The following is a 12,607-nucleotide window of genomic DNA, read 5'->3' as shown; positions in this document are numbered from 1 at the left end:
TTGCCATAAGTCTCTCAGAGTAGGTACCATTGTAATATTTCCCTCCCACACTCAGAGCACCCGTTCAAATGCTCCCCACCACCACCCACCGGTCAGTGTGCTTTCAATGCGCCCTCCGTCAGCAACTCCGGCATGCCTCTCTCCTGCGACGCCCGAAGCGTCCATACACCTTCACCCAGATGATCACTCTCTCCGACGGCAGCACCTTCATGCACCGAACTACGTCCCCGCAACCGATATATAAAACTACTCGCGACACTAAGAACTCCATCATGTGGAACCCGAGCAGTCAGAAGCTACTCAATGTGGAAGAAGATGAGGCAGGACGACTGAAGCGTTTTCGGAAACGGTTCGGGAGAGGATTCGATATTGAGGGTGCCGATGAGGCGGAGGAGGTAAGTGCGACTAATGTGAAGATTTATCAGGGGTTGTGACTGACTAGTATGATCGTTAGGGAGACGGCGCTGCTGTTACTGAAACATCACAGCACGATGAGAGCCTGCTTGATTTGATTGCAGGCTATGGCCAGGAGACGGAAAAGACGAAGGGTGCCGCGACTGGAGCGAGAGAAGAGAAGAAGAGTAGTGGGAAAGGCAAGGGCGGCCAGAAGTAATGATCACGTCGTGATTATGCTATGATCAACAAGCGGTCTTCGTCTATATGAGACTGTCTGTTGCGCAGAGACGTTCACCGGAGGCTGTCATTACGCACGTACCCGAGCCGGGGAGTTTACCTCGGATTTCTCCATGGAGTCATAAAACTCTACAACGCCGCGCTAAGCCCACAAGGAACCACTGCTTCTCAAGATCCTTCGAACCCTAGCCGCCGGGATCGGTCATCAATGGCGGCCTTCAACCTCTCAACTACTTCCCGCCCGATCCACCTCATGCTCCCATCGCGTTGCTCGCTCACTCTTTCCGCCCAGGCAAACAGCACCCGCAGATTCCAAAGCTTGTCCCGGTCGTTGCTCTCCACCGCACGCTGCATCTCCAGCCGTTCGTCCACAACGGTGCCACGGTCACTGGTATTTATAAAGCTTTGCGCGTCCGGCGGCAATATAAGCTCAATGTCAGCTCGGTCTACCTCCCGCAGGGACGGGACGCTGAAGATTGACAGCCAGAGGTCGTTCATCGCTTGAGGTAACTTGGCGTCGTTGAGCGCCCGGAAACTGGCGGTGAAGACGGAGCTGTGCGCTTCAGAGACCGGACAGCGGCGAACGGAAATCGTCTGGTTTCTGCGGAACGAGGCGAGATGCTCCCGATTACCGGCGAAGTCGAGCGTCACCTTCCAATATGATGGATTCTCCGTCTCCACTTTGGTGATTGTGTCCAGTGGCGGTAAAAGACATGGCGTCATTCGCATTGTGGCTGGCTTGTTTCTCAAGCATACTTTCACCCGCATCGAGATAGGTCGCTGCGTGTCAACATCCTCAAACACGAGACACCGTGCTTCAGCAGCAAAAACCCAGAAATGGCGGAATGCCTGTAGATGCACTCGGTTGTCGTGAACGTCCGCCGGGAAGAGCGGATAAAAAGCGCATATCAGCGCCGCCGTTGCCAGATCCGACGTGCCCAGCGTATAGGTTCCGCCGCCCAGAAACAGTACGCCGATGGCGAGGTGAGCGGCAAGGTGAGAGCCGTAGGTCGTTTCGGCGTCGGTGCGGCCGTGCAAGCGACGCAGGTAGCGGAACGTGTCCACATCGCCTGTACCGGCCATTACAGTAGCGGCTGCCAAGGCTAGAACATCGACGCAGCGATCTACTGTCGTGCGAGCGAGGTGCGCATCGTAGTAGTAGGCTTGGCCACCGACTCTGTTGAATATCCTTAAGAGAGCTAGGATCTCGTTGCGTGCGGCTTCGTAGCCGCTACCGGCGTACCGGAGACTAATGGCCCAAGCGAGACCAGTGGCAATGTTGAGGAAAGGCACATCTGCCGTAGTGAATGGGGACATTCCATCCGTCTTGCGGATCTTCGCCAGCTTGCCCTTGTAGCCGGACGGCAGATTGCTCTCTATCCAGCCGTCATCGATCGCTTCAGCGCGGTTCAACTTGTCGGATTCCGGCACCTGTATCTTGTCCCACATAATGATATGTCGAGCCATTACCCGAAGCATTAGCATATCTGGCCGAACATGGTCATACTGCGCTTCAGTGTCAGGAATATCGATCTTGTGCGCCATCGCATTATCACCGGTCTTCATGTACACAAGCGCAACAGCTATTATGGCGCCAGCCGTGGCTCGATCGAACACGTGAACGGCTTGGACCGGTCGAGGACCGATTGCAACCGACAACAAGCGCTCGGGCAAGTGGAGGCCATGCAGACCACGGAGCTCCTTTCCCTTCCCAAGGTTGATCAAGCCGAGAGCGAAGCCGGCAGCGAGTCTGTACGACTCATTCCGTAACGGGTCAGGACCGCTGTCGGGATCCTCAAGCTCCATGTACTCGATCTCCGACAACATCATCTCGCTCATGCGTCGGTGCTGCGAGTTGTAGTAAAGCAACCCAATTCCCATTAAGCCTGCTGTCTGCGTGATGGGCGAGACGTTCAGCTCCGCCGCTCCAGGCGGCAGCATGCGAGTGATATGTACGGAGAGCATCCTCGTAATGAGTCCATCCATAGTGCCAAGCTGTGAGGCGGAGAGGCCGAGTAGCAGGCCCACGGAAGTCATCGTGTGCTTCGGCGTTAGATATTTGAATGAGAGCCACTTCGCAAGCGAGCGCAAATGGCCGCCCAGGCCAAGTGCGAGAAGCAAGCCGGCGTGTCGGTTTGTCAGCTCCGTCGGCTTGTTGAAAGCAATCCAGGAAGTATCGATGCCCTTGACCTTCTTCGACATCCGTAAGCCGCTGGAAACGCCAGCGTGGAAGTAGGCCCAGCCCACTTTTTCCTCGCTCATCGCAGTTCTGTCGATGTTCAGGGTGATGCCCATAGGCTGCATGACACACCGGGATCCGAAGCCATACGGCATGTACTTTTCTGTGAGTAACGGCGATATGCAGTCGTAGTGAATCATACCGTCTCCGGCAGGAAGTGCCCACATACGCACCGTGACATACTCTATCACGCGACGCTGCCGCTCGAAATGGTGCGCATCTGACCAGTCAGGCTGCTTCGCGCATTCTGCCTCCTGCGTGCTGTTATAGTGCATCAAGTTTGTAGCTTCGACAAGGCGGCGGTCGCGATGGAAGATAAGCTGCGAGACATCGTGCCGCGTAGCCTCTCTTGTCTTTGCCGAGTGAGTGCTGTATTCAAGCGCGTGGCATACAGCCTGCATATCGCGCAAGCCACGCGACAGTAGTAACTTGTCAGGGAGGGCTGTTCCATGACCGTTTGCGGGACCGTTGTTTGCTGTTAGCAAGTCTTCCCTCCCAACCAGCTCCAGCAATGCACCTGGCCACGATGTTGGAGGCTCCCGCTCACAGCGAGCTATGGCTTCTTTGAAAGGAGCAGCGATTGCACTTGGCAGGGTATCCATGAAGTATTGGTCAACACCTCGCTTGGAGAGCAACTCTACAATGCTAACGTCTCCAGCCGTCAAGCCAGCCAGTCTGACAACAATGTCCGATAATGCACAAAGCCTTGGTGTCAAATGTTCGGCAGCGGAGATGAGGGAACGTGAGACTGTTCCGTGAGAATTCAGACCAGCAACGAATGCTAGTGATGAGTACGGCTCGCTCGAGCGCTGTTTGATGGCATGCTCAAACCACTCGTACACGCCTATTGGGCGATCCATAAGCGGCATTTGAGGCTTTACGGACAGCGTCGACTTCACGAACGCCCAATGTTCCCCGGTTTCGATGACGTTGCCGTAATACGTGTCAGCATCCGCCGACCAGGCAGGAAGGTTCAGCCAGCCTCCTATTTGTGCGATCAATGGTCCCAGCCTCGACGACGAACTCTGTTGGGTGCTTAGTGTAGAGAGTTTCAGCTCCTCACGGACGACATGCAGAGCCAGTGTCATTTTGATCGCCGTTGCAATAGCACCGTCTCTCGATGCGTATTCAGTGCCCTTTGGAATTGTTTGCGAGAGTTCCATGGCCAGTGCTGCAGACACGGGAAGCAGCAGATCCTTCTTTTGGTCGAACGTGACTGAGTCGGATACGGTGTTTTGTAGAGATGAGGATTCACTCACCCACTCCCACGCTTTCCGCTGGAATAGTCGCCTTTCATGTTCTAGCTTGCGGAGTTGCAAGCCGCTGCTCTCCCTTGCCCTTTGCTTGCCACTGGCTAGCCGCGCTAGCTTGAGCGCCGCTTGCGCCTTCTCGTCCAGCAGGGGTACAGCAAAAAATAGGGTCGTCGTTGCCAGAGCGGTCCACTCAATCCCACATGCTGTAGCAGCAAGGCACTCGGGACGTTGGTCAAGCCAGCTGTAAGCCATACACCACACCGACCGCACCAGACTAGCCTGCTGAGTCGGCAGCACAAGCTCCAGTGCGCCTAGCAGGCGATGTATGAGTGGGTCCTCGGTTTGCAGAATTAGCCGTCGACGGTGATGCGTGCCGGACAGGTCAATCTCGTCGTACTGTCCCTCAGCACTTGAGTGCCCGAAGCTCAAGCCAGCATTTGGCACGTCTACCGTTCTGTTGCTGCCGTAATCCTCGTTTCGTGGCACCGCAGTAGCATCGTACTTTGGATAGACTCGGTACGCTGCACGTTGAGGCATTGTGCATACAACGTTGTCGCTGTTGGACAGCACTAGGCCACGCTCTCCCAGTAAGACTGCCTCAGTGGTAGGGCATGAGATCTTCACAATGTCCGATGCTTGACCAGAAATGCAGTCTGAGAGCAACACTGGTACGGCAACTTGCGTGGTCCGATGTAACTCTGGCCACAATTGCCTTTTCGTCACCTGGAGCACTAAGCGCCGTACCTCCTTCGTCATGCGATCAAGAATATAGACATTGACCTTAGTTTGTTGTTCATTTAGGTCAAGTCGGGTATCTCTCAGGACGACAACCTTCAGTCCGCTGGCAGCTGTTTCGCGATCCACACGATAGGAGTGCACCTTGCGGACCACGAGGTCGCGTCTACCGTTCTGATCCAGATCGCCGAACAAACTGTCTGCGCCAGCCGCCTCGAATGTCGCACGCATGTGGCGTAATATGACCTCGACGGTTCCTTCCCTGCCAGCGTTATCGTCGCTATCCAAATCCATTTCATCGTCGTCTCGACCAAGGCTTCTAGCGAAGACGCTCCCCGGCGTCGAGCCACGGCTCTTCCGAATACCAAGACTGCGGCGGTCCCCAGCGCCGCCAAACGATGCGTTGCGTCTTCCGCTGGCGAAACTATTCACTGCTGCAGTCTGACTTGTACGCATATCCGCATTCAGGGAGCTTATACGGCGGCCTTCTCGCAGCACTTGTTGTGACGCCGGAAGTTGGAACTCTGGGTCCATCTGCTTCACCATTGCCTCCTCGTCATTTGATCGAAGACCAGGTCGAGGTGCTGTAGCTGTTGAATGAGACGTATGCGGGTCGCCTGGCATCCGAATGGAGCCGGCAGCTGCGAAGCTTTCGCGCGCGTTGTGATCTCGAGTTCGCACAGCTGGTGTGGTTGTGCCCGTCCCTGCTGCGGTGCTCATGAATGAGTTTCGTCTTCTGGCTTGAGCAGCTTTGCTAGTAGCACGTTGCTTCATCAGAGTCTTCAAGCTCTTCTCATCGAGGTAATACGCATGCCACACATTAACGATCTGCAGGACTGTGTTGAAGGTAACGAGTAGCATGAGTTCTCCGCTTCCTGGCGGCGATGATGTTGCGACTTCGCTGTTGGCAGACACGTAGATAAGCTCCTCTGCCGCATCCAAGTACTCGAAGTCGACCGCTGATCTATATTCATGTCCGCCGGATACGCGCGCTTTCCGATGCTGGAACGAACAAGTCACAACGGCCATGTCTGACAGTGGATCACTCATTGTGTACAGCAAGGCTGAATTCAAATCAATGCCTTCTGCTGGCCGGCCGAACACTTCCTTCAACAGAGCGTCCAGACCGCCGGCAGTCCCAGGCGGATTTGCTTTTACAGCAACGGAACCACCAAGACTGCGCTGAAGGGTGGGTGATTGCAAGTAGGACGCGGACGTTTGCGAACGGGAGAAGAGAAACGAATTTGGTGGCACAGCCGGTACCTGTGGTGTGTGTGGAGGTTCCATGAGCGCAGCGGACTTTCTTTGCAAGATGCACCCATGAGGAGCGGGAAAGGCTCGCTCTACCTCGAATGGTAAGTCGATAATGTGCTGAGCGCCAGAGAGGAAGTAAACGTGCAGCTTCGTTTTGAGGACGACAACAAGAGCGCGAGAGGAGCCTGTCTTTTCCCCATTGCGTGTCTCGTCGTTGCTCAGTGGCCTAACACCTTGCTCCCTTCCAATCGGCTGCCAGTGAGTCTGGGATGTAGTCTCGCTTGGTGGGTGTACTTCCTGTGTGACGGATGGAAAGGAAGTCAGAATAGCCTGCCGAACATCTTCGCCTTCGAGTCCGAAGCGGTAGACGCTTCGAATATAACAACCCTGCGACCAGACCACACAGTCTTGTGTGGTTAGAAGCTCTTCGTCAAGAATCACATCACCGTCGTTGCAGATATAAGTCTCCCACCGGTAGCTGTCTTCCCTGGGATCCGGGGCCAGCAGACCCTCACGAATCAAGTAGGGAAGTGCCACAGGCGTGTGGATGCCGAGCGACTCCACTTTCGCCATCGTTCACTCATTGCTAGTATTGACTCTATCAGCATTGTTGTCACGACCTTCCCGTCTTGCTGTGGGATATGTGGCTGTTTACATCGCTGTTTTGTTCGAAGAGGGAGGTGAAAGCGAAGTGGGGTCCAGAGTTTCGACGCGATTTCACGCGTCGCCTCGGTCAAGCTTTCCATCACCAGCAGACACAATTCCGCGAACAGTTTGTGTAAACAACATTGTCGACAGCTGGAGACGAAGATGGAGCCTCACGTATGGAAGCGGGATCGCAAGCTCCATCTAAGGTGCGCTTGACCGCGTGCCTTCCTCCGTGAGTACTGCTAACGCACAGACCAGCTACGAGATACCACATCGGACAACCGGCGCTCAGCTGTATCCTGTGGCGGCGCCCAACGGCTCAGATGTCATCGTCTACGGACATGACAGGGGCGTGCGGATACTCTGGAGAGGGGGTCGAAGAAGGAGGCAGACCCAAGCCGCACAAGCAGCGGGAAAGGCGCAAACGAATGGCACAAGGAGCCGGAAGGATGCGGTGGCCTTGACAGCGGATGATGATGACGATGGGCAAGTAATGTTTGAAGACGAGGAGGACGAACAAGATCCTGATTATCCCTATCCACGCATCAACCAGGAAGTCGATATTGAGCTCGAAGCGGAAGTTCTGCGTCTTGCCTTGCCGATTCTACCACTACTTGCACTTAGACAACAGGGCCTGCTTCGAGAGCAGGCCTATCTGGCTATCGCGTGTAGTGATGGTAGCGTGCAAGTACTAAAGCTTGATCTGATACCTCCACTCGATGAGGGTAGGGTCGACTACGCAGAGACGGTACGGAGTACTGCACTCACCCTTGTAGCAGATGCAGCCGTCTGCACGGATCTGGCAGCAAAATTATCGATACGTAAACAGGACACTTTAAGCTCCGATGACCCGACTTCGATATTCGTGGTAGCGGTGTCCGACGAGCTGCGAGTCTACAGCCTTCCCTTGTCCGAGACCTCACCCGAGACGATCCGCAAGCCTCAGACTGTGCTTGTACCTCTACCGCATCCTGTTGTTGCAGTGTCATTGCATCCTTCACCTACCTCAGGCCTCATATTGATCGCAGACGTGTCGGGGGCCGTGCGAGTGTACGAGCACATCTCCGAGCGTGGAGATCTCGCGGATGTGACCGAGGACCTGCACTTAACTGCACAGACATCAGGTGGCTGGCGAACAGCATTCATGGGACCCTATGCAGAAGCCCAGACCGGTGTTGCACGGCGCAAACACATTCTGGACGTGCAATGGGTTTTGGATGGCAAAGCTGTTCTGGCTTTGCTGGAAGACGGAAGATGGGGATTATGGGACTTTGCACTAGGCACCCAATCACACCGTAGCCCTGGCGACTTCGTCTCTCACGGATCACTTGCACCAACCACAAATCTGGAAGCCGGACTCCCAATTCGCCAGTCAAAGAGCACTTCTCGCTTAGCACCCATGACTCCAAGCACGAGAAAGGCCAAGGCCGAGAAACTGTTTATCGGCCCTTCCAAAACGACAGGCGCCCCTGGCAGAGGTGGAATCTCAGTCTCGGCGAGCAGCAACCGCACAGGGAATATAGACGAAAGTGTAGTCATATGGTATGACTCCGAAGTCTACACCATTCCGAACATGCAGGGATTCTGGCAACGCAGCTCGGACAGCGGCAGCGGAGGCTCGGGCTCGCTGTACGCACCTGGCTTGACGCACATCGGCGACGTCAGACTGCGAAATGAAAACATCACCTCGATCTCGCAGTTTGCGCCGAGTGTCACCGGCGCTGGGGGGCAGATGAACACTCCTCGCGACCTACTGGTCGCCGCCGAGCATCGCCTGATTATCTCACAGAGCCTGCGATCGCCGACGCCCGTTCGGTCTCTGTTCGCGCAAGCTGCTCCGAAAAGGCCGCCGGTAGAAGATCAGATCATGCTTGACGCCGGGCAGCTTGATCTCGGCGGCATGGACCGCTTGCTGGACAGCATGGCACATGCAGACCCGAGACCACGTAAGGTTGGCTTTACGCACTGACATTGTACCATTGCGAGTTTCGATGATACCCAAAGCGCAGCGTACATGGAGTACCCGTACCGTTCAGCTTCAGTTCTCACTTACACACATCACATTCTGTTAAAGCACTCGCGTGGTCAGGTGGAGCACCTCCTCAAGAACAATGAGATCTGCTCAGTATTACACGCGGGAGATCACTGCCGTTCCCGGTCCTCGAAAAGCCTGCGCACTCGCTGCTACGGTGTAAGGGACACTTGGCCTGCCCGACGACTCTGGCTCGCCGCTTGCGGCAGTCTGATCGTGAAGTTGTGCTGAGCGGAATAGCTGGCAGCATTGCGGCTCATCGTAAGGTCTTTCGCATCTGCCCGAGAGGGTTTCTACACGCGACGGCCTCCTCCATGTAGAGCTCGCTGCTACAGACACGGCTACTGCTGCCAGCATAAAGGCCTGCTAGTTACTGATCAAGACAGTAGTGATTTAGCCACATGCTTCTGTGACTTTACCAACGAAGCCTTCTAGCCCTGCGACACCTTTCTCACCCCTCTCGTGCCCGCCGTACAGGCCAGGTCCACCGCCTGGCATGACGAGAACATGATCCCCGACCATGATGAACTCTTTGGCGGCGTCGAAGCTGAAGGTTACCAGCAAATGCGGTGCCGTGACAGCACCGGCAGTGGACGTAGTAAGCCTGTCTAATGATTTTGCCACATCGTCGAAGCTGAATGTGTCCTTCGCGTTGGATTGTTCGCGGTCAAAAGCAGAACGAGACACGTCCGGCGAGTCCGGTGCCCTGGCTGACACCACCTTCGCAGAGGCACGTACGCTGGCGATGTAGACGACTACGTGGTTTCCTACGGCCAGCGCTTCAAGGTCTTCACGCTTGAACTCTGCGACGAAAGTTCGAATAGCTAGCGGTTGCACTTTAGTGAGGACCATGCCTTTGCGGACTCGTGCAAGTGCTGCGCTGGAGGATCCTCGGCAGTTGGCATCATCAAGCACGATGGCAATCGTTCCGACTTGATCGCTTAAAAGGGAATGCACGGGCAGTCGAAGGTTTCGTATGCTAGCCGTCTTGACTCTGCGCCATTCTTGTCCCGGGAGTTGGAAGAAGTGCGGCGCAAAGTGCGGATCGCGCATCGCGCCCGGAAAAGATCGTGATGTAGGTAGATGAGCTGACCGTCTACGAGAGGGTCGTTCATCGGAGTCTTCAGAATCCTCCAGCTGCTCGTGGCCGGAGAGTGGACCTATGACCAAGCTATCTCCGACGGCAATCTGACCGCTCCGGACACGCCCGGAGACGATTATGCCTTCAAGCTCCGAAGGCTTGGTGTAGACGTCTTCAATGTGAAACACTGCGCTAGTTTCTTCCCCGGTTGTGTCGAATGTTGCCGGCAACGGCAGTTCGTGAAGCAGAGCGTGGAGGTTGCGTACGCCGGTCCCTCGTAAAGCGCTGGTCAAGACAATTGGCACAACATGGAGCGGATCATTCAGAAGCGGCAACGAGATATTGTACGCGCTCTCTATGTGACCAGCTGCCACGGTTTGAAGATCACTTTCTGACACGGGATCCTGTTCGTTCGCAAGCATCGCAGGCTTTCTCCCAGCTGCTTTAAGTGCATCCAGCACTCTTGACAAGGTGTCTCTTAAACCTGAGCGGGAAGCTAGATCCAGCTTGGTGATTACCACGACAAGAGGTACGTTCAGGGTTAAGCACAGAGCAAGTTGGGCGCCAGAGAGATCCATGTCGGACACTGCAGCGCCGAGTTTCTGCTGAGATGCGTTTGTACTTCCTCTCCTGCCCATGGTGTCCTCAGTATCGTCAGCAGGTACGCACAGCAACGTCCAGTGCGGTGCCCAGCCTACAAGGCTACGGATGGTCGTCCTCCGGTACCGTGGATGACCGGCAGAGTCAGAAATGAAAACAAGTCTACTGCTACATGCTTCGACATGGATGTCGATCCATGAGGCAATATTCTCCGCGGCGTAATTGATCACATCAACAGCGCCGGCAGCAGCATCCCGATACCCAAGAATTTCCTGAGTGACTGAGCTGGTGACTCCGGTCGTGATCTCGTGCCTGTGCTTCAGCATGCTCAGCCTACTTTTACCGCGGCCGTTGTCCAGAGTGGAAGTAGTCAAAGTACCTAGCAACGAAGATTTGCCAGACATTGTCGGGCCAGTCAGCGTAATGCGAAGCTGTTCGGTCTCCGGAACGAGACTCTCATTGTATTGAAGCGCTTCGAGCTTGTGTTTGCCGTTAGCTGGTGCTTCTTGCGCCGGCAGAGCAGGACTCTTGGCTTGTAAGTGCGGTTTGATCAAGGCTTCTGCAACAACAAGCTTCCCGGAGCGCCGTACTCTGCGCTCTTTGCCACCGACTGTCACATCTTCGACCCATTCACAGTCGCCGACAATTTCTTTGCGAAGGAGCTCAACAGAGCAGCCAAGGCAAGCAGCCATTGCGCGTAAATTGTTTAAACTTTCGAGCAGCTCGTCCTCTGCAAGTCCGACAAGTGTGCCATCATCTGCAACGCCAATCTCATACAGCGCACCTTGGCTTTCTTCCAAGCCGTGCAATAGCTTGTCAGGCTGTCGTGGTGCTTGCAGCTCGGGTAGAGCCTCCGGCAGAGACGGTATTATCATGTTTGTAGCGGATGATGCATGATGGGGCGACGACTGCTGTAGCCTCCACAAAAGCTGCGTTGTGAGCTGCTCCAACCTGTGCTGCCTGCTCTGTTGAGTGACGGCGGTGGAGACAGTACCCGAACTGCTAGGAACGCCAGCCTCGAGAGCCGATTCGGAGACGCTTCGAGTGGCCTGAGATACAGCGTAACGGGCATGTCTTGAGCCAGAAATATGATCACCTGTGCTGGTAGACCTGAACTTTCGACGTGGGCGAAGCAGAAGATGAAGCTTATACTCAACCGGCCCGAGTTGTGGTTCGGCTTGCAAGCGAGTTACCTTCGGGGGTGTTGTACCGCCCTTATCGATGCCTGGTGAAGCCATCTCACAAGAGTCCACATCATTAGATGCGCGAGACAGATCGGATTCGTCAACATCAGTCTGTACGCCGCTCAGCCAGGGAGACGCTACCCTTGGAGTCTCTGGCTCGTATGTGAAAACTGACGCCATTACGCTTGAGCTTGGAGGCGCTCCAACTGGCTGCAATTGCAGTCCCGGAAGGCAGGAATGTTTTTAGCTTGCCGTTCTCTACACTAACGGGCTATGACTGGCGAGCAAGCTTTTCGGCCTGTGACGTCCAGCAGATGGCCTGTACACTTCGCGTTGTCTCTCACTCAGCCCTTTAATATTCCATTCCTTGACTGCCTTTCTCTTCGTAATGCTCGAGTATTGGTATGAGAGAAATGGATACGGAACAGTTCAGACATCAGCGCGAACATGGCGGGCTAGTCGGCGCACTCCTTTAGTCTTGTCGGTGTGTCACGTAAGGTACTGTTATGAGGCTTAGATGGTCAGACAGTAGAGGTCATGGTGCCAGTAGATTGTGTCACTGATGACTCTACGCAGTATGTCAAGCATGCTGGCTTCTAGTGGATGAGTGACGTTCCGCAAACGCCAAGACTCGTCACATGATCAGATCATTGGCCAAACATAATGCGAGTGGCATTGTTTGTGTTGAACTCTGGCGTGTCCGCTAGGCTGCAAAGCATGTATATCGGGCGACAACTTAGACAAATGTCTAGCGACAGCCTACACTGCACTTGCAAGTCGGGGCTAGCGTCTTAACTGTGCGCCTCTTCGTCCTCCATCTAACGGTGAACGTTCCCGGTTGCAAGCGACGTTGCTTGGTTTTTCGAAGATGTCAAGCTAACCATAATGCTTACGGTTATTCGGAACAACATCGTCGTGTGTGGCTGCAGCCATCCCACTATCATTTGT

The 12,607-nt window shown here is 54.9% G+C and overlaps 4 protein-coding genes across 4 annotated transcripts; 2 read left to right on the top strand and 2 right to left on the bottom strand.

Moving 5' to 3' along the window:
* Positions 1-128: 128 nt before the first annotated feature.
* BAUCODRAFT_41894 (uncharacterized protein) lies at positions 129-541 on the top strand (the record flags this gene model as incomplete). Its single annotated transcript, XM_007674480.1, has 2 exons — positions 129-399; positions 459-541. Coding segments are annotated over 2 exons (354 nt in total), but the record flags the coding sequence as incomplete, so codon positions are not given.
* Positions 542-617: 76 nt separating this feature from the next.
* BAUCODRAFT_367184 (uncharacterized protein) lies at positions 618-7,007 on the bottom strand. Its single transcript, XM_007674479.1, has one exon. The coding sequence runs from the start codon at positions 6,685-6,687 to the stop codon at positions 802-804; it is 5,886 nt and encodes a 1,961-aa protein (XP_007672669.1). The 5' UTR covers positions 6,688-7,007; the 3' UTR covers positions 618-801.
* On the top strand, positions 6,925-8,731 carry BAUCODRAFT_145476 (uncharacterized protein; the record flags this gene model as incomplete). The annotated part of the gene is made up of 2 exons (XM_007674478.1): positions 6,925-6,968; positions 7,021-8,731. The coding sequence occupies 2 exons, from the start codon at positions 6,925-6,927 to the stop codon at positions 8,729-8,731; spliced, it is 1,755 nt and encodes a 584-aa protein (XP_007672668.1).
* An 80-nt stretch (positions 8,732-8,811) lies between these two features.
* On the bottom strand, positions 8,812-11,839 carry BAUCODRAFT_572397 (uncharacterized protein; the record flags this gene model as incomplete). Its single annotated transcript, XM_007674477.1, has 2 exons — positions 8,812-10,519; positions 10,574-11,839. The coding sequence occupies 2 exons, from the start codon at positions 11,837-11,839 to the stop codon at positions 9,188-9,190; spliced, it is 2,598 nt and encodes an 865-aa protein (XP_007672667.1). The 3' UTR covers positions 8,812-9,187.
* Positions 11,840-12,607: the final 768 nt, after the last annotated feature.

The sequence above is a fragment of the Baudoinia panamericana genome (genome assembly GCF_000338955.1).
Source record: "Baudoinia panamericana UAMH 10762 unplaced genomic scaffold BAUCOscaffold_2, whole genome shotgun sequence".
In the NCBI taxonomy this organism is placed as follows: domain Eukaryota; kingdom Fungi; phylum Ascomycota; class Dothideomycetes; order Mycosphaerellales; family Teratosphaeriaceae; genus Baudoinia; species Baudoinia panamericana.
The sequence above is the reverse complement of the archived record's forward strand: the minus strand, read 5'-3'. Positions and strand labels throughout refer to the sequence as shown.

Bases quoted from the DNA above. Each gene is read 5' to 3' on its own strand.
- BAUCODRAFT_367184 (XM_007674479.1), bottom strand. From the start codon at position 6,687: ATGGCGAAAGTGGAGTCGCTCGGCATCCACACGCCTGTGGCACTTCCC.